The 26,584-nt window shown below is 44.0% G+C and overlaps 2 protein-coding genes and 1 long non-coding RNA gene across 5 annotated transcripts in view; 2 read left to right on the top strand and 1 right to left on the bottom strand.

Moving 5' to 3' along the window:
* The window catches only part of LOC102941668 (adhesion G protein-coupled receptor E3), a 123,058-nt gene that overhangs the window by 50,934 nt on the left and 45,540 nt on the right, over nucleotides 1–26,584 (top strand). The window lies entirely within an intron of this gene.
* The window catches only part of LOC122463405, a 42,438-nt gene that overhangs the window by 4,465 nt on the left and 11,389 nt on the right, over nucleotides 1–26,584 (top strand). For both annotated transcript variants that reach the window (XR_006286755.1, XR_006286756.1), the window contains exon 4: nucleotides 3,294–3,622. This is a non-coding gene — a long non-coding RNA (uncharacterized LOC122463405). The remainder of the gene's footprint in view (nucleotides 1–3,293; nucleotides 3,623–26,584) is intronic.
* LOC102941897 (CD209 antigen-like protein D) lies at nucleotides 712–26,584 on the bottom strand. Of its 2 annotated transcripts, XM_037887917.2 has the most exons (10): nucleotides 26,356–26,584; nucleotides 20,524–20,574; nucleotides 19,437–19,574; nucleotides 19,187–19,237; nucleotides 18,140–18,265; nucleotides 16,422–16,484; nucleotides 15,256–15,345; nucleotides 14,643–14,812; nucleotides 10,077–10,186; nucleotides 712–2,559 (listed from the first exon to the last, which is right to left on the bottom strand). In XM_037887917.2, the coding sequence occupies exons 1-10, from the start codon at nucleotides 26,429–26,431 to the stop codon at nucleotides 2,424–2,426; spliced, it is 1,011 nt and encodes a 336-aa protein (XP_037743845.1). In that variant the 5' UTR covers nucleotides 26,432–26,584; the 3' UTR covers nucleotides 712–2,423. The 2 variants fall into 2 exon arrangements, with proteins under 2 accessions (XP_037743845.1, XP_037743846.1); XM_037887918.2 differs by lacking the exon at nucleotides 16,422–16,484 and having other exon boundaries at nucleotides 26,356–26,562.

Genomic DNA, 26,584 nt, shown 5'->3' with positions numbered 1-26,584 from the left:
TGTAGTGTAGACCAGGCCTGAGATTCATCCCGTCATTAGTACCTCGCAGATTAACAGCAGAAGGCAAAAGAAGGAAACCGTTTTTTGGAGGGGACCAGTAACTCGGGAACTCCTCGGCCAAATGACCCCAAATTTGGATCCCTAACTCTACCCTATGCCACCGTGAGGCACACCAGATTTCAAAGCAATCCGATTAACTGTGCAGATTTTAGAGCTCTTACGAGTTGAGGATTAAAGCATATAAAAACTGGCATGGAACCCAGCTAGCTGGTTTTTTGTATTGGTGCACATGCACTGTAAAAATGTACATTTTCTTAAATACTGTTATCAGTTTGGGTCCCTCAAAGATTTAGTGAGTGCCACGCACTACCTTGGGTAAAACTCAACAGATTGAGACCATTTTTACCTGCATCCCATCAATAGTTTGATCTTTAGCTCTCTGCAAAAAAAAAAAAAAAAACACCTAGAAACCTTTTTTAAAAAATAGCTGTTTTTTCCAGGCTTATATCTCTGGAATCCCTAGCTCGAATGACTCCAAATTTGCTTCACTAATCCTACCCTGCATCCTCCTGAGCCACACCAAATTTAAAGAAATCCAACAAACGTCAATTTTAGAGCACTTAGAAAGGTCAATCTTTAAACAGATAGTTTGTCACAACAGAGGATTTTCTCATTCAGTACAAAAAAAAATTCTGGCAACGTGCACTGCACTTCTTAAAAGGACACAAGTTTAATTGATTATAATCCAAACTAGTCAACAGACTTATTTGTAAACCCTCAGAAAATTCATTCTGTGCTAAGTTATAATTGCTGCACGTTTGAGGAAAATATGCTATATTCTTTCTATGTAGCAATAAAGCAGAATCCCTGTTTTAAAGGGCAATACTCAACTTGACCGTAGCTACAGAATCACATAATTATTATTCCACAAATGAATGAAAGGACATGGCTTAAGGCAGGGAGAGATGCAATTTGCATGGAGTGATAGAAAGTGAAGGAGGAATATATGTAAGATTGGAAGGATTAGATGTTTATCACCCAATGTTGGTAAATGTCGATTTCACAGTACGCAAACAAACCGACAAAAATGTTCATTGCTAATAATCAGAATTTACGGATAGATAAAGTAAGGAAAATACTGCTTGAGCATATATTAGAGTTTGATTTAAGGATATCTACTTTGTATATTCTGACATAGGCTTGAATAGAGATTGGGAGTGGTTGAGTCATTATACTAAGTGAAACTATTTCCCCTTGTTTATTCCTTCTTCCACTGTTCCTCAGACGTTCTTGTTAACTCCTGGATATGTGCTGGAAATGGCCCACCTTGATTATTACTTCAAAAGGTTTTCTCTCCCCCCACCCCACTCTCCTGCTGGTAATAGTTCATCTTAAGTGATCACTCTCCTAACAGTGTATATTTTTTCATGGTCTGTGCGTATATAAAATCTCCTCACTGTACTTTCCACTGTATGCATCCGATGAAGTGAGCTGTAGCTCACGAAAGCTTATGCTCAGATAAATTGGTTAGTCTCTAAGGTGCCACAAGTCCTCCTGTTCTTTTTGCGAATACAGACTAACACGGCTGCTATTCTGAAACCAACCATTCTGACATATGACATTGACAATTTGTGGTTTTAACGGTGATAATGGTTTAAGTTTTTGAATGTCTACATCTACTGTCATAAATATTGTCTGACCTGCCCATAATTTTCTACAACTGTGAAAATTTACATTGATTATTTTTTTAAAAAATAAATAAATATTGATACTATTTATCTGTCAAAACTGTATATATAAAAACAGTCTAATTCTGCCAAGCCTAAATATAGAGTGTGAGTGAAGTGGCTGCATCCCCTTAATGGGTCTTGTCAACAGTCATATTTTTGAGGAATGGATCTGAAGTATAAGAATTAGTCTATAGAAGGTATAATTTCTGAGAGTTAAGTAGACACTACTGATGCAGAAGTAACTACATTGAAATCAGTTGTTACCTCGGTTTAAAACAGACGCAAGTAAAGAATTGGGCCTCATAGCTCTGAGAGGCATGAACTTTCCTCATTTGTTTTAAGTGGGTGTTGATTCTGAAGCTCAATGGTGGCCATTTACATGTCAACACAGTTACATTTCAACTGCTGATCATTTTAGCTGAAGTGTGCAACTGCTTTGCGTTTTATGTGTAAAACTTGAGGAAGTGAGCAGGGCTGAGGTATAATACTGCCACTTTTTTGGGACCAGTTGGACCCCTGAACCTACAGCCCTAACTAGCATGCAGGAGAGCACTATTAACAATCTGGAGAAACGTCATCTTCAGTTCAGCTACTGGGGAGCCGGACTGAGTTCTTGTCAGCCACTGAGCAGGTGCAGGAGGAGCAGTGGGACTCGTGCTCAATCCCATAACAAGAGCATGTTTGAAAAGTGGGTCAGCAGATCCACGTCTTTTCACAAATCCAGTAATTGGGCCGGGAGCACTCGGAATCGCTCCATGTCCCAGTAGACTTCATGCTGACACAGTCTTCTTCCTCACCCTTGACGTCTGGTTCCCCGACGTTCCAAAAGCTGCCAAGAAAAACAAAGCCACATAGAGTCTGCTGGTGTAGTTAAACTGTGCTGACATTTAAAAGGTCACCTTCAGGCTCCAGAGTTAAAACCCATTAAGACAAATGGGAAAAGTCCACGCCTCTCAAGGCAGTGCTAATAACTGTAGCCTCTAAGGAGGGATTTTGTAGATCTCAGCCCCCTTTATTAAATACAGCTCGGCCACTGCAGAGACAGATATCTACAAATTCTTCCATCGAGTTTAAGATTAAATCAGTGGGCCATATTCTGGTAGCAGTGTAAGAGTAAGCCAAATTGATGTCAATGGAGAGATTAAAGATTTACTCCAGTGTAATGGAGACCAAAAGCTTACCCTGAGAAGGTAATGCTACAAGCCTGATTATCCTCTTACACCAGTAAGTCCTGTCATCAGTACGTTCCCGGGTCCTCATCTGATGTAAGTGGACATGTAAATGGAGCAATGCCAATTTAATGAGCTGTGAATCTGGCTTTCTGGAGTTGCACTGGTGTTAGCAAGAGGGCAATCAATGCCAGTCAGATCAATGGGTCAATGGTTGCCCTGCAGTGTCGGGGTAGTAGGGCCTAGGGGTCATCCCATCCCTATCCTGTAGTGTGGTCCCTTTAAGGTTTAGTACCCCAGGTTCTTGGAAAATGACAAAGGCAGCTATGGGGAGAGGAGAATCGGTCCCAGGGAAGAGTCTGTGACTGGTGAAAACCTGTGCTATTCTTTTAAGAGTCCAGGACCTGAAGTTTTGTAGAGATGGTGAGGCAAGGCTCCACCCTCTCCTAACCAAGGAGGACCAGCTCTGGGAAAGAGGTCTACATATATTCTGCCTCCTTCCTCAAAACACCACAGACAGTGGAAGGTTGATGTCAGCTGAGCTCTCCCAGTCCAGGGAGAAAAGAACTAATATGAAAAAAGACCAGCTGGAGGAGAAGCTGGTTTAAAGCCACAGCGGGCCTGAGATAATAAACACAGCCCAACAAGGGGAGCTGTGGGAGAAGCTTGACAGGAAATCCCCTTGCCCCAAGAAGGAGGCCTAGGAAAACCCCTGGATCTGAGGTGAGACTCTTTGGGCCAGGGAGGCCAGGACTGAAATCCCCCACCCTAAGAAGGAGGGCTGGGAAGACCCTGGACTGAACAACGAGCTATTTTGGGCAAGGCTATATTAATAAGGCTTCTGGTTTGTGAGGTTTATTAATTTCAGTTTATGGGATTTAGTTTTAGCAATATTTGAGTTCCAAACTTTGGGGATTTTCCAGGCTCTCTCCATATGTACTGTAATTAATGTGTAGTGTGACAAAGTTCCCCCTCTGCCTTGGTGGGTCCTGCGCTTAGTGACGGATTTGCTCGCCTCAGAGATTCATGGCGGCCCTCAGTTTGGCCACTTTTGCTGGTGGCTCAAACCTGCCGTTCACTCAGCTAACCTCATCACTGGCCGGCATGGGGAAAGGGAGGAGAACAATCCCCTCAGTCTCTGCTGACCCACCTAGTGGGTCAGGGGATAGGCCAGGGACCTTCCCCTCTGGTGGGACCCACAGTCCAGGTCACCTCCTCTTGTCTCAAATAGGGAGTTGAGGGGGATGGGGGGAACCCGGGCCCACCCTCTACTCCAGGTTCTGGCCCAGGGCCCTGTGGATTGCAACTGTCTGCAGTGTCTCTTGTAACAGCTGCATGACAGCTACAACTCCCTGGGCTACTTCCCCATGGCCTCCTCCCAACACCTTCTTTATCCTCACCACAGGATTTTCCTCCTGAAGCCTGATCACGCTTGTACTCCTCAGTCCTCCAGCAGCCTGCCTTCTCATTCCTTGCACACCCTCCCCTCACTGATGGGAGGTCCTTTTTAAACCAGGTGTCCTGATTAGTCCGCCTGCCATGATGGATTCTAGTATGTTCTTAATGGGCTCCAGGTGTCTTAATTAGCTTGCCTGTCTTAACTGGTTCTAGCAGGTTGCTGATTGCTCTGGTGCAGCCCCTGTTCTGGTCACTCAGGGAACAGAAAACTCGTCATCCACTGGCCAGTATATTTGCCTTCTACCAGACTCCTGTACCCCAGTGGTCTGGGTCTGTCGCAGTATATACTGTAAATCATCTCTTTGTAATATTCCCTAGGCACACTTTAACGTAGTATTGTTTCCATCAGCACTATGTTAAAGCGCACTTGGGAACCTTTAGTCCACACCAGCAGGGTCTACACAGACCAATTAACGCACAACACATGAGTATGCTTTAAAAATCACCCATCCCAATGCCCATAATCCGAATTACTGCTCTGTGCAGACAAGCCCTTAGATACAAGTAATATTTTCCAGTGTTTATCGGATAAACACAGATTTTTTTTCTTTTCCTATCATGGTGTTTTATCAGTCTTTTCCTGTTACAACTGAAAATCAGACGACCTATGTGTATACACTAAATAAATTAGACCCCAGGAGAAGGGGAATATTGTTTAAAGATTCTGGAGGCGAGTGATTTTATTTCTGAACCCCTGTAGAGGTAACTGATGGAAGTGTGCCTGCAGGGCCTTGCTGTACCACAAGGAGGTGCTCTGGGAGGGCGTGGTGCCACCCCTACATACGGGGAAGGAGCTGTAGGAGGGGAAGGTTCTGTAGAACATCTCAAACCCTGGCAAGAGAGGCAACTCTCCAGCCAGAGTTATTCCAAGGCAGGGGAGATTGGATTGCTCTGAATACTGGAGGGTTCCAGTTCTAAATTACTGGGTCAGTCCAGACAGGTTGGCTAAACAACCAGGAGACGTCACCATCTGATGGCTCTTTGGTGGTCTATGTGAAATGAATCCCTAGGACTAAAGTCTGGTCTGGTGAAAGCAGGTGCAACTCCACAGAGATGCACCCACTTTTATGCTAAGCCACAAGTTGTCCCTTAGTGTCAATTCATTTACCAGAGGGACAAGTCCATATAACAATGGAGAAGAATAACAACAAAGCACCATAATGGAACCCCACTTCCTGCATGCTGGGGCTGCCAGTCAGACATGCCAAACCCATGAAAAAAAACACAGAAATTGGGCTTACTTTTGGCTTAATTGGCTTGTGAGTTGCTTGTTGGCTAGTTTTTGGCTTGAGCTTGTTGCTTGTTTGGCTTGGAGCTTGTTGTAGCTTGTTGCTTCTTTTTTTTTTTTATTGGATCCCGGCAAGCAGGGGCAAGGGGCAAGCAGGAACAATGGGGGGAGAGAGTCAGGGGTGCACAGTGGGCCAACCATAGTCACAGACAGCACGCCAGGGGGATCTAGTCACATAGAGTGTTGGGGTTCTTAGTAGGGCTGTCTATTAAGCGCAGTTAACTCACAGGATTAATCCAAAAAATTCACTGTGATTAAAAAAATTAATCGCAATTACTTGCACTGTTAAACAATAGAATACCAGCTGAAATTTATTAAATATTTTTGAATGTTTTTCTACATTTTCAAATATATTGATTTCTATTACAACACAGAATACAAAGAGTACAGTGCTCACTTCATATTATTATTTTATTACAAATATTTGCGCTGTAAAAATGATAAACAAAAGAAATGCTATTTTTCAATTCACCTCATTCAAGTACTGCTGTGCAATCTCGTTATCATGAAAGGGTAACTTACAAATGTAGATTTTTTGTTACATAACTGCACTCAAAAACAAAACAATGTAAAACTTTAGAGCCTACAAGTCCACTCAGTCCTACTTCTTGTTCAGCCAATTGCTAAGACAAACAAGTTTGTTTACATTTACGAGAGATACTGCTGACTGCTTCTTATTTACAATGTCACCTGAAAGTGAGACTTGTAGGTTCTAAAGTTTTACATTGTTTTATTTTTGAATGCAGTTATTTTTTGTACATAATTCTACATTTGTAAGTTCAACTCATTATAAAGAGATTGCACTACAGTACTTGTATTAGGTTGTAATAAAAAATAAATACAAAATGAGCACTGTACACTTTGTATTCTGGGTTCTAATTGAAACCAATATATTTGAAAATGTAGAAGACATCCAAAATATTTAAATAAATGGTATTCTATTATTGTTTAGCAGTCTGATTAATCGCATGATTAATTTTTTTTAATCGCTTGACAGCCCGAGCTCTTAGGGATTGGCTTGTTTTTGCCTTGTTTTGAAATGGGATTAGCTTGATTTTTGGCTTATTGTGAAAGTCAGGGTGCTTATTTACCACATGAAAGTTGGCCCCAAGCCTGGATAAACTGGGGCAGGTTGAACACAATACTAACCACCTAGCCTAGTAAAAATATCTCAGCATTTCAGTAGAAACGAACACTGCTGATCCTTCATGCTGCAAGAAGGCTTCTGGTGGACGCCAGGACCCCCACACGTTTGATGCTGGCTTTCAGAGTTGTTTACTGGAATGTGAGAACAATGTTTCAAACATCAAAGATCTTGCAGGTCATGAGATAGAGAGACAATGACAGACTTGAAATCTTGAGCATCAGTGAGAGCAGGTTGATAGGTGCGGATAAGAAGCGTTTCAAGCAAGAGAGGAAACATCTCATTTACTCAGGTTGTAGTGACAGCAAACCCTCGGGGGAATAGCTCTCATTCTGACAGATTCTGCTGAAAAATTACTCACTGGCTGGGAACCGATTAACCAAAGCATCATATGTGCCAGATACCAAACCAGATTCCTAAAAATGTCCATCATACAGCGCCAACAAAGGAACATAGTGCTGAGGATAAAGATGAATTCTACAATTGTCTCCAAAGTCTGGATGATTGAATACCTATACGTGACTTACTCCGTGCGATGGGCAACTTTAACATTAAAATAGGATGTGACAACTAAGGAATGGAAAGAGCAATGGGGAAACGTGGGTTGGGAACCATCAACCAAAATGGTGAGAGACTCACTGAATTGTGCTTGGTCACCTACCTGGTTCTTGCAAGTACCTGTTCCCTAACAAAGGAATACACACAGAAACCTGGATTTAATCAGATGGCAAAATGAAAAGTCAGACTGAGCACATCCACACTAGCTCAAGATCCAAGTAATCCATCCAAGATGTAAGGACATATCAAGCAGCAGATGTTAGCGGTGACCACAATCTTTGCATTGCTAAACTGAAATTAAAATTGAGAACCATCAATGCTAAGCAGAAAGCGGGAAAGGAAAATCACCATTATAAAACTGAAAGCAAAAGCGTAGTGTGAGAAATTCCAGCTTGAACTAAGAAACGGGCTTCAGGCACTGGCAGAGGCCGAGAGAGGTGAGACAGAGACTGGGCCTGAAGAAAAATGGGCATTGATCAGGAACCATATGATTCAAGCGGCAGCAGTCAGAGTTGGATATCAACATAGAGCAAGAATTGGATAAGCCAAGAGACGTGGTATCTCATCAAGGAAAGAACTGAAAGGAAAACTCCTGAATGCTGTTTACCAAGTGATGAAAAACCCATGTGAAAATTTCAAATCCGGACATGGGCCAATAAAAAGCAAAGACAGAAAAAGGCTTACAGCTGAAGTAGAACCGATAAAACAGATGAGCAGAGCATTTCAAAGAAGTCGTCAATAGACCCAGTCCCATTTCAGCACCATGTTTGATGGAACGTGGGAAGCTGATCAACTTCACATTAACAAGAGTCCAGTAAAGATGTCAGAAGTACAGGCTGCAGTCAAAAATCTGAAAAGTAACAGTAGTGGGAGATGACCAAATTATAGCAGAAATGATGAAAGTATTTGATCCTACTATCCTACCAAAATTGACAGAGATGTTCAAGGATATTTGGGGTAAAGGGGGTTTCCTCCTGACCAGTGGAATCATGGAATCACTGTCAGAATACCCCAAAAGAGTGATCTTCCTGACCGTAACAGCTGGAGGGGAGTTACATTACTCTGTTGTAGGGAAAGCCTTCTGCAGTGTGATACTACACAGAATGAAAGAGGTAGTGGATGCAAAGCTTAGAGAAGAACCAGTTGGATTCAGGCCCAAAAGATCCTATGTAGATCAGATATTCACACTAAGAACCATTATAGCAAACTCCACTCTTCATCAGATTTATTGATTTTTTATTTTTTTTTCAAAAGGCATTTGCCTGCCTGCACAGACATACATTGTGGAATTTTCTTCAATCCTACAAAATCCCAGTTAAAGTCATCGGCAACATCAAAGCCATGTATAAAGATGCAAAGTGCTCTGAAAGGGTGAACAACCAGAACACAGACTGGTTCAGAGTGGATCGCATGAAATAGGGTTGAATTTTATCTCCACCATTGTTTGGCATTGCAATAGACTGTATAATTAAGAAAGAAGTGTATTAGCAACACAAACACTGATATAGCAAGGGTAGATGCCAAAAAGCTTAGAAGACCTAGACTTTGCTGATTATATTGTGTTACTGAGAAATACCCCCAGAAAGTTAAAAACAAAGACAGAGAACTTGGCAAAAATAGCACGCCAAGGGGGGCTCAGAATTAATTACGCTGAAACAAACATCCTTGAAACCCAGATGTCAAGCAGTAACATCACAGTAGAATGCAAAAATGTCAAGAAAGTTAGCCAATGGAGGCCTCAAGAAGGAAGTGACATCAAGGATAGTAAAGCCACCCACAGCACTTTCTAAAATTCAGCAACATCTAGAAATCAAAGAGATACAGTACTAGAACAAAACCTGAGAATTTTCAGTTGAAATATAATCTCGGTGCTAACATACTGCTGCGAGACCTGGAGATTTACTAAAATCTTAGACAGAAAACTAGACAACTTTGGAAATTTAGTGCCTATGAAATATTCTGGGAGTTGATTGAAAAAAATGTCATCACCAATGAAGATATCTGAGAAATCAACAACCCGCAGCTCGTTTCCATCAGAATCAGAAGGAAGTGCTGGACATATGTGGGGCTTGCACTCAGGATGACAACACACAGAGTCCCACATGAAGCTGCCAGGTAGAAACCAACTGGTGGGAGGAATCAAGGGCACCCAAGAAAAACCTTAAGAAGAACCCTTAGCAAGGAGGGCAGAATAGGCTATCTCAACACCATAAGTATGGAAGAGACTGGTTTCCGCCCTCTGCGCCAACACTGGGACAGGAAGGATGTTGTGAGAAACTCACTCACTCTCTCCCTAATTAGCAAAAATATGTTGGCCATCAGATCAGAGAGGCCAAGGATGGAATAGGCCATGGAGACTGAACTCCCCTCTCACACCAGAGGAGTCGCTCCAGGGCAGAGGTGAGGCGTATTGGCAAGGAACAGCCAGCGCAGAAGTGGGGCTTGCTCAGCTGCTGCATGGGCTGTACCTTCTCTGCAGATAATCAAAGGACTGCAGTCTCCAGGGTACTTTTTATTGGCACTAACTTCATGTGAAAGAGTTCTCCCATGCTAAGATTCCAGCCCCAGTTCTGCATCCCTGCTTCCCGTGGTCAGTGCCTGTTCTGAGCCTATCCTGCTCAGTCCCCTTTCATGAGATAAGAGACAAAACAGACATAGCCATGGCTTCAAAACTCCTGAGTATTGGGACTAATTTTCTGATTAAGGAATTTGCATGAGAAGGGGCTTACCTGACAGAATATGGGCTATTGTCTACCCACTGCCACGTCCCTTCCTCCACTGCATCACTCAGTCCCAGCCAGTATGTCCTTTTCTGTTTATTATAGTTTTTCAAAAAAGCCTAGAATGGAAAAGAATTTAATATGACGAAGGCCAGCATGATGGCTCTGGGGACTGGCAAGGTGAAATGGAGCGGTCAGTCTGTACAGTTCTAATGCACCCATCGGCATAGTATCTCAACAGCCTTTCCCTTCTATGTCAGCCAGCTGTCTAGAGATCAAAAGTCACGGCCTTCTGAATGTTTTTTCACTGCCTTAGGGGAGATGACAGGTTTCAGAATAACAGCCGTGTTAGTCTGTATTCGCAAAAAGAAAAGGAGGACTTGTGGCACCTTAGAGACTAACCAATTTATTTGAGCATAAGCTTTCGTGAGCTACAGCTCACTTCATCGGATGCAGACTGTGGAAACTGCAGAAGACATTATATACACAGAGACCATGAAACAATACCTCCTCCCATCCCACTCTCCTGCTGGTAATAGCTTATCTAAAGTGATCACTCTCCTTACAATGTGTGTGATAATCAAGTTTGGCCATTTCCAGCACAAATGCAGGTTTTCTCACGCCCCTCCCCCCCCCCCCCAAAAAAAAACAAAACAAAACAAAACAAAAAACAACACACACACACAAACTCACTCTCCTGCTGGTAATAGCTTATCCAAAGTGACCACTCTCCCTACAATGTGCATGATAATCAAGGTGGGCCATTTCCAGCACAAATCCAGGTTTTCTCACCCCACCACCCCCATACACACACAAACTCACTCTCCTGCTGGTAATAGCTCATCCAAAGTGACCACTCTCCCTATAATGTGCATGATAATCAAAGTGGGCCATTTCCAGCATAAATCCAAGTTTAACCAGAACGTCTGGGGGGGGGGTAGGAAAAAACAAGGAGAAATAGGCTACCTTGCATAATGACTTAGCCACTCCCAGTCTCTATTTAAGCCTAAATTAATAGTATCCAATTTGCAAATGAATTCCAATTCAGCAGTTTCTAGCTGGAGTCTGGATTTGAAGTTTTTTTGTTGTAAGATAGCGACCTTCATGTCTGTAATTGCGTGACCAGAGAGATTGAAGTGTTCTCCGACTGGTTTATGAATGTTATAATTCTTGACATCTGATTTGTGTCCATTTTATTCTTTTACGTAGAGACTGTCCAGTTTGGCCACTGTACATGGCAGAGGGGCATTGCTGGCACATGATGGCATATATCACATTGGTGGATGTGCAGGTGAACGAGCCTCTGATAGTGTGGCTGATGTTACTAGGCCCTGTGATGGTGTCCCCTGAATAGATATGTGGGCACAGTTGGCAACGGGCTTTGTTGCAAGGATAGGTTCCTGGGTTAGTGGTTCTGTTGTGTGGTATGTGGTTGTTGGTGAGTATTTGCTTCAGGTTGGGGGCTGTCTGTAGGCAAGGACTGGCCTGTCTCCCAAGATTTGTGAGAGTGTTGGGTCATCCTTCAGGATAGGTTGTAGATCCTTAATAATGCATTGGAGGGGTTTTAGTTGGGGGCTGAAGGTGACAGCTAGTGGCGTTCTGTTATTTTCTTTGTTAGGCCTGTCCTGTAGTAGGTGACTTCTGGGAACTCTTCTGGCTCTATCAATCTGTTTCTTCACTCCCGCAGGTGGGTATTGTAGTTGTAAGAATGCTTGATAGAGATCTTGTAGGTGTTTGTCTCTGTCTGAGGGGTTGGAGCAAATGCGGTTGTATCGCAGAGCTTGGCTGTAGATGATGGATCATGTGGTGTGGTCAGGGTGAAAGCTGGAAGCATGTAGGTAGGAATAGCAGTCAGTAGGTTTCTGGTATAGGGTGGTGTTTATGTGACCATTGTTTATTAGCACTGTAGTGTCCAGGAAGTGGATCTCTTGTGTGGACTGGACCAGGCTGAGGTTGATGGTGGGATGGAAATTGTTGAAATCATGGTGGAATTCCTCAAGGGCTTCTTTTCCATGGGTCCAGATGATGAAGATGTCATCAATATAGCGCAAGTAGAGTAGGGGCGTTAGGGGACGAGAGCTGAGGAAGCGTTGTTCTAAGTCAGCCATAAAAATGTTGGCATACTGTGGGGCCATGCGGGTAGCCATAGCAGTGCCGCTGATCTGAAGGTATACATTGTCCCCAAATGTAAAATAGTTATGGGTAAGGACAAAGTCACAAAGTTCAGCCACCAGGTTAGCCGTGACATTATCGGGGATAGTGTTCTTGACGGCTTGTAGTCCATCTTTGTGTGGAATGTTGGTGTAGAGGGCTTCTACATCCATAGTGGCCAGGATGGTGTTATCAGGAAGACCACCGATGGATTGTAGTTTCCTCAGGAAGTCAGTGGTGTCTCGAAGGTAGCTGGGAGTGCTGGTAGCGTAGGGCCTGAGGAGGGAGTCTACATAGCCAGACAATCCTGCTGTCAGGGTGCCAATGCCTGAGACGATGGGGCGCCCAGGATTTCCAGGTTTATGGATCTTGGGTAGTAGATAGAATATCCCAGGTCGAGGTTCCAGGGGTGTGTCTGTGCAGATTTGATCTTGTGCTTTTTCAGGAAGTTTCTTGAGCAAATGCTGTAGTTGCTTTTGGTAACTCTCAGTGGGATCAGAGGGTAATGGCTTGTAGAAAGTGGTGTTGGAGAGCTGCCAAGCAGCCTCTTGTTCATATTCCGACCTATTCATGATGACAACAGCACCTCCTTTGTCAGCCTTTTTGATTATGATGTCAGAGTTGTTTCTGAGGCTGTGGATGGCATTGTGTTCCACACGGCTGAGGTTATGGGGCAGGTGATGCTGCTTTTCCACAATTTCAGCCCATGCACGTCGGCGGAAGCACTCTATGTAGAAGTCCAGTCTGCTGTTTTGACCTTCAGGAGGAGTCCACCTAGAATCCTTCTTTTTGTAATGTTGGTAGGGAGGCCTCTGTGGATTAGTATGTTGTTCAGAGGTATTTTAGAAATATTCCTTGAGTCGGAGACGTCGAAAATAGGATTCTAGGTCACCACAGAACTGTATCATGTTCGTGGGGGTGGAGGGGCAGAAGGAGAGGCCCCGAGATAGGACAGCTGCTTCTGCTGGGCTGAGAGTATAGTTGGATAGGTTAACAATATTGCTGGGTGGGTTGAGGGAACCATTGCTGTGGCCCTTGTAGCATGTAGTAGTTTAGAAAGTTTAGTGTCCTTTTTCTTTTGTAGAGAAGCAAAGTGTGCGTTGTAAATGGCTTGTCTAATCTTACAACAAAAAAAACTTCAAATCCAGACTCCAGCGAGAAACTGCTGAATTGGAATTCATTTGCAAATTGGATACTATTAATTTAGGCTTAAATAGAGACTGGGAGTGGCTAAGTCATTATGCAAGGTAGCCTATTTCCCCTTGTTTTTTCCTACCCCCCCACCCAAGACGTTCTGGTTAAACTTGGATTTATGCTGGAAATGGCCCACCTTGATTATCATACACATTGTAAGGAGAGTGGTAAGTTTGGATGAGCTATTACCAGCAGGAGAGTGAGTTTGTGTGTATGGTTTTTGGAGGGGTGGGTGGGGGGTGAGAAAACCTGGATTTGTGCTGGAAATGGCCCACCTTGATTATCATACACATTGTAAAGAGAGTGGTCACTTTGAATGGGCTATTACCAGCAGGAGAGTGAGTTTGTGTGTGTGTGGGGGGGGGGGGAGGCGGAGGGTGAGAAACCCTGGATTTGTGCTGGAAATGGCCCAACTTGATTATCATACACATTGTAAGGAGAGTGATCACTTTAGATAAGCTATTACCAGCAGGAGAGTTGGGTGGGAGGAGGTATTGTTTCATGGTCTCTGTGTATATAATGTCTTCTGCAGTTTCCACAGTCTGCATCCGATGAAGTGAGCTGTAGCTCATGAAAGCTTATGCTCAGATAAATTGGTTAGTCTCTAAGGTGCCACAAGTCCTCCTGTTCTTTTTAGGGGAGATGAGTTTGGGAGTTCCCAGTGGGGCAGGGTGCACCTCTCTGACAAACGTCCTCCCGCTATAGCCTCCTCCCCAGTGCTCTAAAAGAAGCACCTATGGGCTTTCAGGGCCAGATCCTCAGCTGGTGTAGTTCTACTGAAGACAAAAGGGCCAGATCCTCTGCGGATTTAAATTGGCGGAGCTCCATTGCCTTCAGCAGAGCTATGCTGATTTACAAATCCCAGGATCTGGTCAAATCTCAAATCGAATGCATCCGATGAAGTGAGCTGTAGCCCACGAAAGCTCATGCTCAAATAAATTGGTTAGTCTCTAAGGTGCCACAAGTCCTCCTTTTCTTTTTGCAAATACAAACTGCTACTCTGATACCCCAAGCTTGATTTTCTTCTCCCATCAGCGTAACTTAATTGCAGCCAGTCGAGTTACATCAGTCAGAGAGGAAGATGAGGCAGTGTAAACTTGTGAAACCCCCCTGAATTTCCTGGAGTTACTCTGGATTTACATGGATGGAGCTGAGAGCAGGATCTGATCCTTATGCCTCACTCTTTCCATTCGGAATGGCGTACTATAGCAAACAGAGGGGATAGCTTACCTGCTCATTGTCATTGTTAATGATAACCAGGAAAGAGTTTTGATCAGTACAGAACTGCTTCGCACCCATCCAGTCTGTCGTCGTATTTGAAAAGTAATAGCATGCTTTCCCAAACTTCTTCCAGCCGGCTGCACATTTTATAGACTCTGGGAGAACACTGCAGATGGATGCTGTAAGGGAGAATTCAGGACAGCCTTGCTTTACCATTGGAAACTCTGGCTCATGCAGAAAGCAGTTTTTTGCTTATTTAGTGAGATGGCTCACTGGGAGCATGTCACATGTTTTCCAGAAATTTCAGTCTTCCAATTTGTTTCCATGAGCCATTTTGACCTGTAAATCCTTTTTGATTTGGATTCTGCCTACCTTAGAATCCTCCTTTCTCCAAATCTTGCTCTTATTCATACTGCCATAAACTCAAAGTGACTCAATATTCTTCTGTTGAGTTACTCTGGATTTATACTGGGTAACCAAGAGCAGAAACTGACTTTCATTCACCAGCCCCTTCTGATGCTTCTTGGGGTAAAATTGATAACAGTCAACCATAGTTTTCATGGTACCATGAACAGACCATGAGAAAATAACAGTGATGAAAATATGCCTGATGTTCTCTCACCTGCCAAATCCCACAATTCCTTATAGCTTTTGTTCATGTCGCTCTGGATTCTCTTTCGCTCTATTCGTCCATCAGCCAGGTCCTGCACCACTGAAAAGTGCAAAGCATCATATGAAGCAATGGGAAGTAGGCAGCATGGTCTAGCAGATGAGGTGCTGTGCTAAGGATCTCGGTTCTATTCCCACCTCTGTCTGCGAGTTTGGGCAAGTCTCTTTTTCCTCTCACCCTGTGTCTGTCTTGCCTATTTAGACTGTGTAGGCAAGGGCTGTTTTTCTTCATGTGCCTGTACAGTGCCTAGCACAATGGAGCCCTGACTTTGGTGCAATGCAAGTAATAATTGAAATTCAGTTCAGCTCCATTTGGAGCTGAAAAACTAGGCTTAAGCGCTTATGAGAGGCAGCCTTCCTCATGACGGGCCAGATCCTTAATTCCTTCATTGTGATCGTGTGCTCCTACCAATTATTTGTTGTTTTCACCTGATATTTCTTGTCTTTGAGTGTAAGCTCTTTGGATCAGGGACCATGACTTTTTTATATGTTTGCACAGCGCCTGACATGGTAGGGATGGGGCCACTATGTGGTACCACAATACAGATAAACGATAACAATAAGCCTCAATTGATGTCAATTGGCATTTATTGATTTACATCAGCTAAGGATCTTCTAAGTGTCCAGTCTCTTTTGTGTGACCTTCACCAAATCCTTTGCCTCTTGCAGCTTCAGTTTGTCCATCTGATTCTCCTCTCATACTATCCAGTGTAAATCAGGAGTAACTCCATTAAGCTCAGTGGGTCTGATCCTGATCTCACTTAAACCAGTGGGCACCTGCACTAATTCCATTGGTGCTATACTAATATAAACTGATGTGGGAGCTGAATCAGGGCTAAAGGTGTAATTCTGGTGTAAATCAGAAGTAACTCTGTCGAAGTCAATGGTTCTTTTCTTGATATAAATGAAAGGAGAATCAGATTTAGGGAGTGGTTTGTTTAGCTTTTTTCATTACTTACAAAAAGCTTTGTGATGCTTCAGTGGTGCTAGAGATGGGCCAAGGATTCCTGAAAGGATTAGCGTTGCCAAATTGACCCAGCCACCCCTAATTCAAATCCAACAAGTTCCACTGTTAACCAGAAGTACCTACATCACGTTGGCTAGAGTCCAAGAACCTACCGTTCATTAGCCTCTCCGAGTGGTTATAGTTTAAAACTTTTAACTCCTCTGACACCTCCAAGTCTAAAAAGGAAACAAAAGAATATGGCTTTTTCCATTCATGCTAAAATAAAGAGGCCAGCCCCTCAGCTAGTTAGAAATGACCATACTGGATCATATCAGGAATCTCATCTTGTCTAGTATCCTGTCTCCAACAGCGGCCTCCACCCGCTGCTTCAGGGGAAGGTGCACTGGTGATAACCTGACTCCAAGGGATGTTTCCTCCCATGACCCAATAATGAGAGGTTGGCTTATGCCTTGAAGTCAGTGGGGCTATGTTGATTTACACAGCTGAGAATCTGACCCAGTGGAGTTACTCCAGATTTACACCACTGTAACCAAGAGCAGTATCTGATCCCTAAGGGTGGGATTGCTGGTATGGGACTCGACTGCATTGACAGGAGTCCCTCCCACCCTTTGGGTATGTCTATACAGGGGGTGAAAAAAAGGCCGGTGGTAGCCAGTCTCAGAGCCCAAGTCAACTGGCTAGGCTCACGGGCCTCACGCTGCAGGACTAAAACTAGCAGCGTAGACATTCAGGCTCGGGCAGGGACCCTGGGCTCTGAAAGCGGGGAGGGTCCTGGAGCCCAGCTCCAGCCTGAGCCCAAACATCTGCACTGCCAGTTTTAGCCCCACAAGCCCAAGTCAGCTGATCCTGATCTGAGACCGCTGCCATGGGTTCTGGGGTTCTTTTTTTACTGTGTAGATGTACCCTCATCCATTTAGATTGAAAGGGCAAGGACCGCCTTTCTCTATATTCCTGTACAGTGCCGAGCACAATGGGGCCTTAATCTTGGTCAGGTTCTCCAGGAGCTGCTGTAATACAAGTAAGAATAGTAATAAATAAATAATTATAAGACCACGTGGCGGGGGGATAGAGATGTAGCACTAACTCTCCCTTGGAGAGGACCTGATGGGTGAATCGCTGGAGCAGGGGTTTGTCTGGAGTTGCTGGTCGCACTCCCCCACCCTCATCCTCCATGTTCCATAATAGCGTGAGCCCATTTAACATCCAGCGGTAAAGCCGTGTTGCTTGTATGGGTTGTGGAAGTAGATAAAGGAGAGCTTGATCTCCTGTTGCCCTGAACCTTGTGCAGTCCGTTACACCAGTGCAAGGTGAGTGGAAAGTCATACCAAGTCAGGACAGGGCTCAGGACAGCATAAAATGACGCTTACAGCGTTGTGACTTTACTGGAGTTACTCTGGATTTACACTAGTGTAACAGATCCGAGACACAGCGTATGGTGCTCTTGCACCAGTGTTCCTGAGCTTAGTGTGTATTCTGGGGGTTCTTTGGCACCAGTGGCATTGAAATCGGTGTGTGTGCGTGTGTGTGTGTGTGTGCATGTGTGTGCGCGCTTTGGCACTAGCATAGTAGATCGGTGTGTGTTGGGGATGCTTGGGCACCGCTGTGAGATCGGTGTGTGTAGGGGGTGTTTTAGCACCAGTGTCACTGAAATCAGTGTGTGGGGGGCGGCCGGGGGGGCTGATAGCCATGCATTTTTTTCTGTTTGTTGCTTTTCTGTGATGCTCTCTCCCCACTTCTGCCCCTGTGGCATGTCTGTCCTAGCACAGATACATTAATTTAGAGAAGAGAATAACATCAGTAGGCCCCTCCCACACCCAACCCCCCCCCCCCCCCCACGTAGGTGTCCATACTAACTTGTGCTGAGACTTACATTTCACCACTGCTATTGAGAGGAGAACTGCCCACATTGCAAAACAAATCCCCATCAGGACATACAGTGTCACAATGGACTTCGGTCTGTAGCCTATTCCTTGATTGGAGCCAGGAATGGGGTCAGCTGTGGAGAGCAGCACTGGTTAGATCTCTGACCGTACCTCCCTGTATTTTCAGCATTTCCTAGCAGGAAGGACCCCGGAATCGTTTACCCCAGGACAGGGTTTCACCCAGGCTCTTGATGTTAAAGGAAGACTTTGTGGTTATTTAAACTTTTCAGAATCATGTTGGCTTGCACTGAAAACAATGACAATGGCTCTCTCTTTTAAATGAGTAATGGGAAGCGGTGTGGTCTAGTGGTCACATCTGGGTGGGGCCCAGAATTCAGGACTCCTGCATTCTCTCCCCAGCTCTGAGAGGAGAGGGGTGCCTGGTGGTTAGGGCTGGGCATCTGGACTCCCAGGTTCTCTCCCCAGCTCTGAGAGGAGAGGGGTGCCTGGTGGTTAGGGCTGGGCATCTGGACTCCCAGGTTCTCTCCCCAGCTCTGAGAGGAGAGGGGTGCCTGGTGGTTAGGGCTGGGCATCTGGACTCCCAGGTTCTCTCCCCAGCTCTGAGAGGTGAGTGGAGTCTCATGGTTAGATCAGAAGACTGAGGGGTTGGGGAAGGGAATACAGGACCGTTCCCCTCTAAGGCATTGACTCCAATCTGGCCCCAGGCAGGGGGTTGGCTGTGGGGTGTCATGGAGAATGGACATGAGGACTTTAATCCCTAGGGCATCAGTCCTAATCCAAACCAAAAGGGAGAAGTGGTAGAGACTCCATGAAGTCCACTAGGGACTCTGCTAATACTATTAACTTTATGTGGAAGGTGGTCAGATATGGGTGGCAGGATAAAACCTTTAGACAGATCGATTGGTTCCAGGTCTATCGCAACCAAAAGCCATTCCCATCCGACGGCTGCTCCGTAGCCCATAGGAATCCAATTACCCAGCGCAACGCAGACAGTAGAGTCCAAGGGACAGGAGACTGCGGGAATTCCAACTAACCTGTCCTTGGGAGACTTGAACATGCTGGTTTCCCGGCTAGCACGTAAACGCCTGCAAACAGGAAGGAAAGTGCAGGCATGTCAATTCACCCATGATCAAATATGCAGGCTTCTCCAGGCCACGTTGCTGCTGGGACTGTAACTCCACATGCAGTCATGGGCCCCAACTCATCTCTGGTGAATCCCCACTGACGTCACCAGGGATCAGTTCAGGCCAGGGAGTGAACAGGAGGAGAAGAAGTAGGTTCTACCTGTGCCTTCCTTGCTTCTCTGGCTTGCTATATCTGTATTGTCTTTATAAGCTGGTAGTCTCTGTTGCATCTGATGTCCCATCTCGGACAGGGACACATCGTCATAATCGTCCTCATTGGAAAAGCTATCAGGTGAGCCTAAATAGATGAGAAGACTTAATCCCAGTGCAGTAATCTGGGCCAAATCCTCAAACAGTATAAATGGGCATAGCTTCAAGTTACATCAACTGAGGATCTGGCCCAATGAGCTAATATATTTATATTAAAGCAAATCATTTGCATCTGAGAGCATTCATAGGGAGGATGGAGCGTCCAGGCTTGGAGCTCTTAGTAGCTCTGGAATTACAGAACACTTGCAGTGAGATTTCACCAACTGCTCTCTTCACTACTGGAAGAATGATGATGATATTACTCATTTCTTTTGGAGCCTCATTCTCTTCTCCCTTCTAATGGTGAAAATCTGTAGAAACGGCTGAAGTTAGGAGATGTTGGCTGGTCCAGTAGGTTTGGTTTACGGAGCAAAGCCAAAAGCCACTGTGGCCTAGTGGATAGGACACTAGTCTAAGACTCGGGAGCCCTTGGTGCTGTTTGTTGCTCTGCTACTGACCCACCATGTGACCTTGAGCAAATCACTTCCTGCCACTGTCCTGTCACATTTGCCTGTCTTGTAAATTTAGACTGTCAACTCTTCAGGGCAGGGACTATCTCTGATGATGTGACTATGTAACACCCAGCACAATGGGGCCCTGATCGCAGGTGGGGCTTTGAGGTGCTATCATAATACAAATAATAAAACTAGTGTGTGGGACAGGAGAATCAGTCCCTTTATGCACAGATCTCAAAGCACCTGTCTGAAGGTGGGTTTGAAGTTGTTATACCCGTTTCACAGATGAGGAAACCAAGGCACAAAGAAAGAAGAGGTCCAAGGTCGCATATAAATCACCTGCAGAGCTGGGAGTAGCGTCATCTCTACACTGGCATCTCATCGAGGTTCGCTTTGCACCATGCTATGGCCCAGGACTCTGCTCTGGCCCAGATGCAGAAATCCTGATCCAAGGAACATCAGGAGGAAATAATATGTACTCACCAGATCTGACGTGACTTGCATGTGCTGGTCCCCCTGATAATAAGTAAATCCCTGCAAACAAGGAAGGAAAAGGGTATATGTTTGGAGAAAGTGAGAATTCTCTAGAGGATACCACTGTGGGATCTGATGCTGATACCACAGTCTGAGAGGCAGCCCTCAAGCTGGTGAAACCAAATCATCTTCACTGCAGCTGCTCTTTGCAACATCAGACTAAAGCAGCATTGGTAAGAGATCTTTGAACCTGTAAGCGTGACCCTTTGCTACTAGAAACCTGATCCATGGAGGTACAGTTATCCAGTCAAGGAAAGGAAGTGATGCCATGTGTCCTTGGATTTCAAAATATGGCAAATGGTCTTACAAGCTGAGGAGTTGCTCAGCAAACCATTTTGGATACCACATAATTAGGACAGAAATTGAAACTGTTCAGCAACAGGGGGGGAAAAAAGAGGTGAAACTCATCAAAGAAAAAGTCTGTTACAAATGATGGGCCAGATTCTCAGCAGGTGTAAATCAGCATTTACTTCAGTGGCGCTACAGCTGATTTTCTTCAGCTGGGGTCTGGCTCATTGACTCCAAGAGAGCAACACCAAGGGCTGGTCTACACTAGAAGAGTTATACCAGTACAGGATCTCTATCAAACATTCTTAAAACGACAATACCCACCTGGTGAAATGAAGAAACAGACTGACAGAGCCAGAAGGGTACCCAGAAGTCGCCTACTGCAAGACAGGCCCAACAAAGAAAGTAACAGAACGCCACTAGCCGTCACCTACTTCCCCACACTAAAACCTCTCCAACGCATCATCAAGGATCTACAACCTATCCTGAAGGACGACCCATCGCTCTCACAGATCTTGGGAGACAGCCCAGTCCTTGCTTACAGACAGCCCCCCAACCTGAAGCAAATACTCACCAGCAACTACACACCACATAACAAAAACACTAACCCAGGAACCAAACCCTGCAACAAACCCGCAGTGCCAACTCTGTCCGCATATCTATTCAAGGGATAGGACCACCATAGGACCTAACCACATCAGCCACACTATCAGGGGCTCGTTCACCTGCATATCTACCAATGTGATATATGCCATCATGTGCCAGCAATGCCCCTCTGCCATGTAAACTGGCCAAACCGGGACAGTCTCTATGCAAAAGAATAAATGGACGCAAATCTGACATCAGGAATTATAACATTCAAAAACCAGTCGGAGAACACTTCAATATCCCTGGTCACTCAATAACAGACTTAAAAGTGGCAATTCTTCAACAACAAAAAAAAACTTCAAAAACAGTCTCCAATGAGAAACTGCAGAACTGGAATTAATTTGCAAACTGGACATCATCAAATTAGGCCTGAATAAAGACTGGGAGTGGATAGGTCATTACAAAAACTAATTTCCCCATACTAATTTCCCCCTACTGTTACTCACACCTTCTTGTCAACTGTTTGAAATGGGCCACCCTCATTATACTACAAAAGTGATTTTTCCTCCCTTGGTATTCTACTGTTAATTGAATTGTCTCATTAGCACTGATCCCCCACTTGGTAAGGCAACTCCCATCTTTTCATGTACTATGTTTATATATACCTGCTACTGTATTTTCCACTCCATGCATCTGATGAAGTGGGTTTTAGCCCATGAAAGCTTATGCCCAAATAAATTTGTTAGTCTCTAAGGTGCCACAAGGACTCCTTCTTGTTTTTGCTGATACAGACTGACACGGCTACCACTCTGAAACCTGTCACCAGTACAACTGTCAATTGAGGGCACGATTTTTTAACCAAATTCTGGTATAAGCCTCAGTGTAGATGCATTTATACTGGTTGAAAGGTGCCTTATACCAATATGGCTTATTCTTCTTCCTGTATCAGAAGAAGCTATGCCAGGATAAAGACTTTTATGCTGTTATAACTGCATTCATGCTACCTGGGGTTTTCCACTTTAGCAATACCAGTGTATAGTTAAAGCAACAAACATTTCTAGGGCAGACAACTCTAAAATAACATGAGCTGGGGATCTGGTCCTAATTATCCAATGGTGGCAAAGCATAGAATTCAGCTAGTGCCGTCTCCCGTGGAGGTTGGTGGACTGAAGGTTTGTAGTAGGAAGGTTTCCATGATAACTGCCCTCTGAAAATACTAGGGCTGGCAATGAATCACAGTTAACTCATGCGATTAACTCAAAAAAATTAATCACGATTAATCGCACTGTTAAACAATAGAATACCAATTGAAATTTATTAAATATTTTGGATGTTTTTCTACATTTTCAAATATACTGATTTCTATTACAACACAGAATGCAAAGTATACAGTTCTCACTTTATATTATTATTTTTATTACAAATATTTGCATTGTAAAATGATAAACAAAAGAAATACTGTCTTTCAGTTCACCTCATACAAGTGCTGTAGTGCAATCTCTTTATTGTGAAAGTGTAACTTACAAATGTAAACTGCACTCAAAAACAAAACAATGTAAAACTTTAGCGCCTACAAGTCCACTCAGTCCTATTTCTTGTTCAGCCAATCGTCAAGACAAACAAGTTTGTTTACATTAATGGGAGATACTTCTGCCTGCTTCTTATTTACAATGTCACCTGAAAGTGAGAACACATGTTCGCATGGCACTTTTGTAGCTGGCATTGCAAGGTATTTACGTGCTAGATATGCTAAACATTCATATGTCCCTGATGCTTCAGCCACCATTCCAGAGGACATGCTTCCATGCTGATGATGCTCATTAAAAAAATAATGCGTTAATTAGATTTGCGACTGAACTCCTTGGAGGACAATTGTATGTCTCCTGTTCTTTTTTACCCACATTCTGCCATATATTCATGTTAAAGCAGTCTCAGATGATGACCCAGTACATGTTCATTTTCACACTTTCACAGCAGATTTGACAAAACAGAACAAAGGTACCAATGTGAGATTTCTAAAAATAGCTACAGTACTCGACCCAAGGTTTAAGAATCTGAAGTGCTGTCCAGAATCTGAGAGAGACGAGATGTGGAGCATGCTTTCAGAAGTCTTCAAAGAGCAACACTCAGATGTGGAACCTACAGAATTCAAACCACCAAAAAAGAAAATCAACCTTCTACTGCTTTCAGAGTAGCAGCCGTGTTTGTCTGTATCTGCAAAAAGAACAGGAGGACTTGTGGCACCTTAGAGACTAACAAATTTATTTGAGCATAAGCTTTCATGGGCTACAGCCCATTTCATCAGATGCATGCAGTGGAAAATACAGTAGGACGATTTTCTATACGCAGAGAACATGAAACAATGGGTGTTACCATACACACTATAATGAGAGTGATCTGTTAAGGTGAGCTATTACCAGCAGGAGAGAAAAAACAAACCTTTTGTAGTGATAATCAAGATGGGCCATTTCCAGCAGTTGACAAGAACGTGTGAGGAACAGTAGGGGGGAAAAATAAACATGGGGAAATAGTTTTACTTTGTGTAACGACACATCCACTCCCAGTCTTTATTCAAGCCTAATTTAATGGTGTCCAGTTTGCAAATTAATTCCAATTCAGCAGTCTCTCGTTGGAGTCTGTTTTTGAAGTCTTTTTGTAGTAATATTGCGACATTTAGGTCTGTAATCGAGTGACCAGAGAGATTGAAGTGTTCTCTGACTGGTTTTTGAATGTTATAATTCTTGACCTTCTACTGGTGGCATCTGTGTCAGATGATGAAAACAAACATGCATCTGTCCGCTCTGCTTTGGATCGTTATTGAGCAGAACCCATCCTCAGCATGGATGCATGTCCTATGGAATGGTGGTTGAAGATGAAGGAACATATGAATCTTTAGCACATCTGGCATGTAAATATCTTGCAACGCCAGCTACAACAGTGCCATGAGAATACCTGTTTTCACTTTTCGGTGACATTGTAAACAAAAGCGGGTAGCATTATCTCCTGCAAATTATAACCCAACTTGTTTGTCTGAGCGATTGGCTGATGTAGGACTGAGTGGACTTGTAGGCTTTAAAGTTTTACATTGTTTTATTTTTGAATGCAGGTTTTCTTTGTACATAATTCTACATGTGTAAGTTCAACTTTCATGATAAAGAGAATGCACTACAGTACTTGTATGAGGTGAATTGAAAAATACTATTTCTTTTGTTTTTTACAGTGCAAATATTTGTAATAAAAAATAAATATAAAGTGAGCACTCTATACTTTGTATTCTTTGTTGTAATTGAAATCAATATATTTGAAAATAGAAAACACCCACAAATATTTAAATAGTATTCTATTATTGTTTAACAATGCGATCAGTCATGCAATTAATCGTGATTAATTTTTTAATTGGGTGATTAATCGCGATTAATTTTTTTAATCGCTTGACAGCCCTAGAAAATACCTGATACTTGGCGTATTCCAAAAGGGAAACAAATTTTCTCTTCAGAAGCATTTTTCCTTGGGCATGGAGGTCGTATGTCCTGATGTGGTTGGGGAGATTTTGCTCTCCCTTGAGCCTCCTACATCCCATCCCTGCTACGAATCCAGCCTGGTCAGGGGTTACAGTTATGCTCTTCCCAGAAACTGTTAAAACACAGTTCAATCTTACAGCACAGCCAGGATCTGTATGGGTTTGAATGGCCTCTGAGATCTGTCCTAGAGTCTTGGACATGACTTATATGACCCTGGTGACATTTTAATATGATTTCTACCTTCAGGTCTTGTCTACACAAGAGTTTATGACCTGGAGTTAATTACTTGCCAGTTCACTGGAAGAAGTTAACTTTGTAATGGTTGATGTTTTGCATTCTTTCCAAACACTTGTAAACCTCAAATTAAAATATCCCCTGATGTAGACATGCCCTTAGTGACAAAGGTCCAGATCCCCAGTTGGTGTAAATCAGCGTCATTGTGCTGAAGTCAATGGAGTGATGACAATTTACACCAGCTTGGGATCTGGCCACATCCAGCCCCACTAAATTCCACCCAGGGTGCAAGCAGTTGCAATTCTACTAGCTCCAGAGGAACTAGGCCTGCTAACACCATCAGCCCATTGCCTGCATTTGAGTGGGAGCAGAATTCAGCCCACAGTCGGTTATGGTTCCTCAGTTATTTTCCAAGTCATTTATTTCCACAAAGATCTAAACTGATACAAGTGAGAACCGCAGTGCGGTTCCCCAGCTACCACTAGATTTGAGTGGGAGATGTATTGTGTTTATGGTTGACTGACCTTATTCCATCTTACCCCACTCCCTTCTGAACAGATATACACCACGAAGAGCACACATATCTGCATTCTTTTTATGCTACACACACACACAAAATGACCACACACTATACAGCATGTACATCTGCACATACTTACACACACACAATCCCCCTCCCGTACAAATGGCACACACCTCTGCCTACACACACAGAACGCACAACCCTGCACACGGAAAGATGGATGTACTACACACCCATGTGTACACACAGACACAAAACTCGCTCACACAACAGCACGTGTGTACTCATACAGCCCTGCACACAAAGCACAGTACATACAACTGCATATGCACCCTCCACATAACCCACTTTAAATGGCGCTTACACAGATACATACACATACAAAGCACATACGTCCGGGATGATTTAGTTGGGATTGGTCCTGCTCTGCGCAGGGGGTTGGACTAGATGGCCTCCAGAGGTCCCTTCCAACCCTGATATTCTATGATTCTATGTAGGTACATGTTCCTTGCACATACCCCACAATGCACATGGCTGCACACTTCACACAATCCCAACACAACACGCATCTGCCCCTTCTAAGTCTGGATACAGATGGTGCCCTGTTTCCAACCACTTTGTCTTTACCTGTTTGTCTCACCAGTCTCTTCCCTGGTGACGGTGGAGGACACAGCCAGTTCCCATAGAGCTCCTGCTGGGCCATTCCTTATTGCTGGGGACCAGGGGCTTAGGTGGGCTGCTGCTGAATCAACAGACCCCACCCCAACCCCAGACCCTGTTCTGCTTGAGGCACTCCCTTGCTCTCAGTGCCTCGCTCAGAGCAGTTGTATTACTTCCTTAGTTTCAGTTCCTCTCT

The sequence above is a fragment of the Chelonia mydas genome, chromosome 20, assembly GCF_015237465.2.
Source record: "Chelonia mydas isolate rCheMyd1 chromosome 20, rCheMyd1.pri.v2, whole genome shotgun sequence".
In the NCBI taxonomy this organism is placed as follows: domain Eukaryota; kingdom Metazoa; phylum Chordata; order Testudines; family Cheloniidae; genus Chelonia; species Chelonia mydas.
The sequence above is the reverse complement of the archived record's forward strand: the minus strand, read 5'-3'. Positions and strand labels throughout refer to the sequence as shown.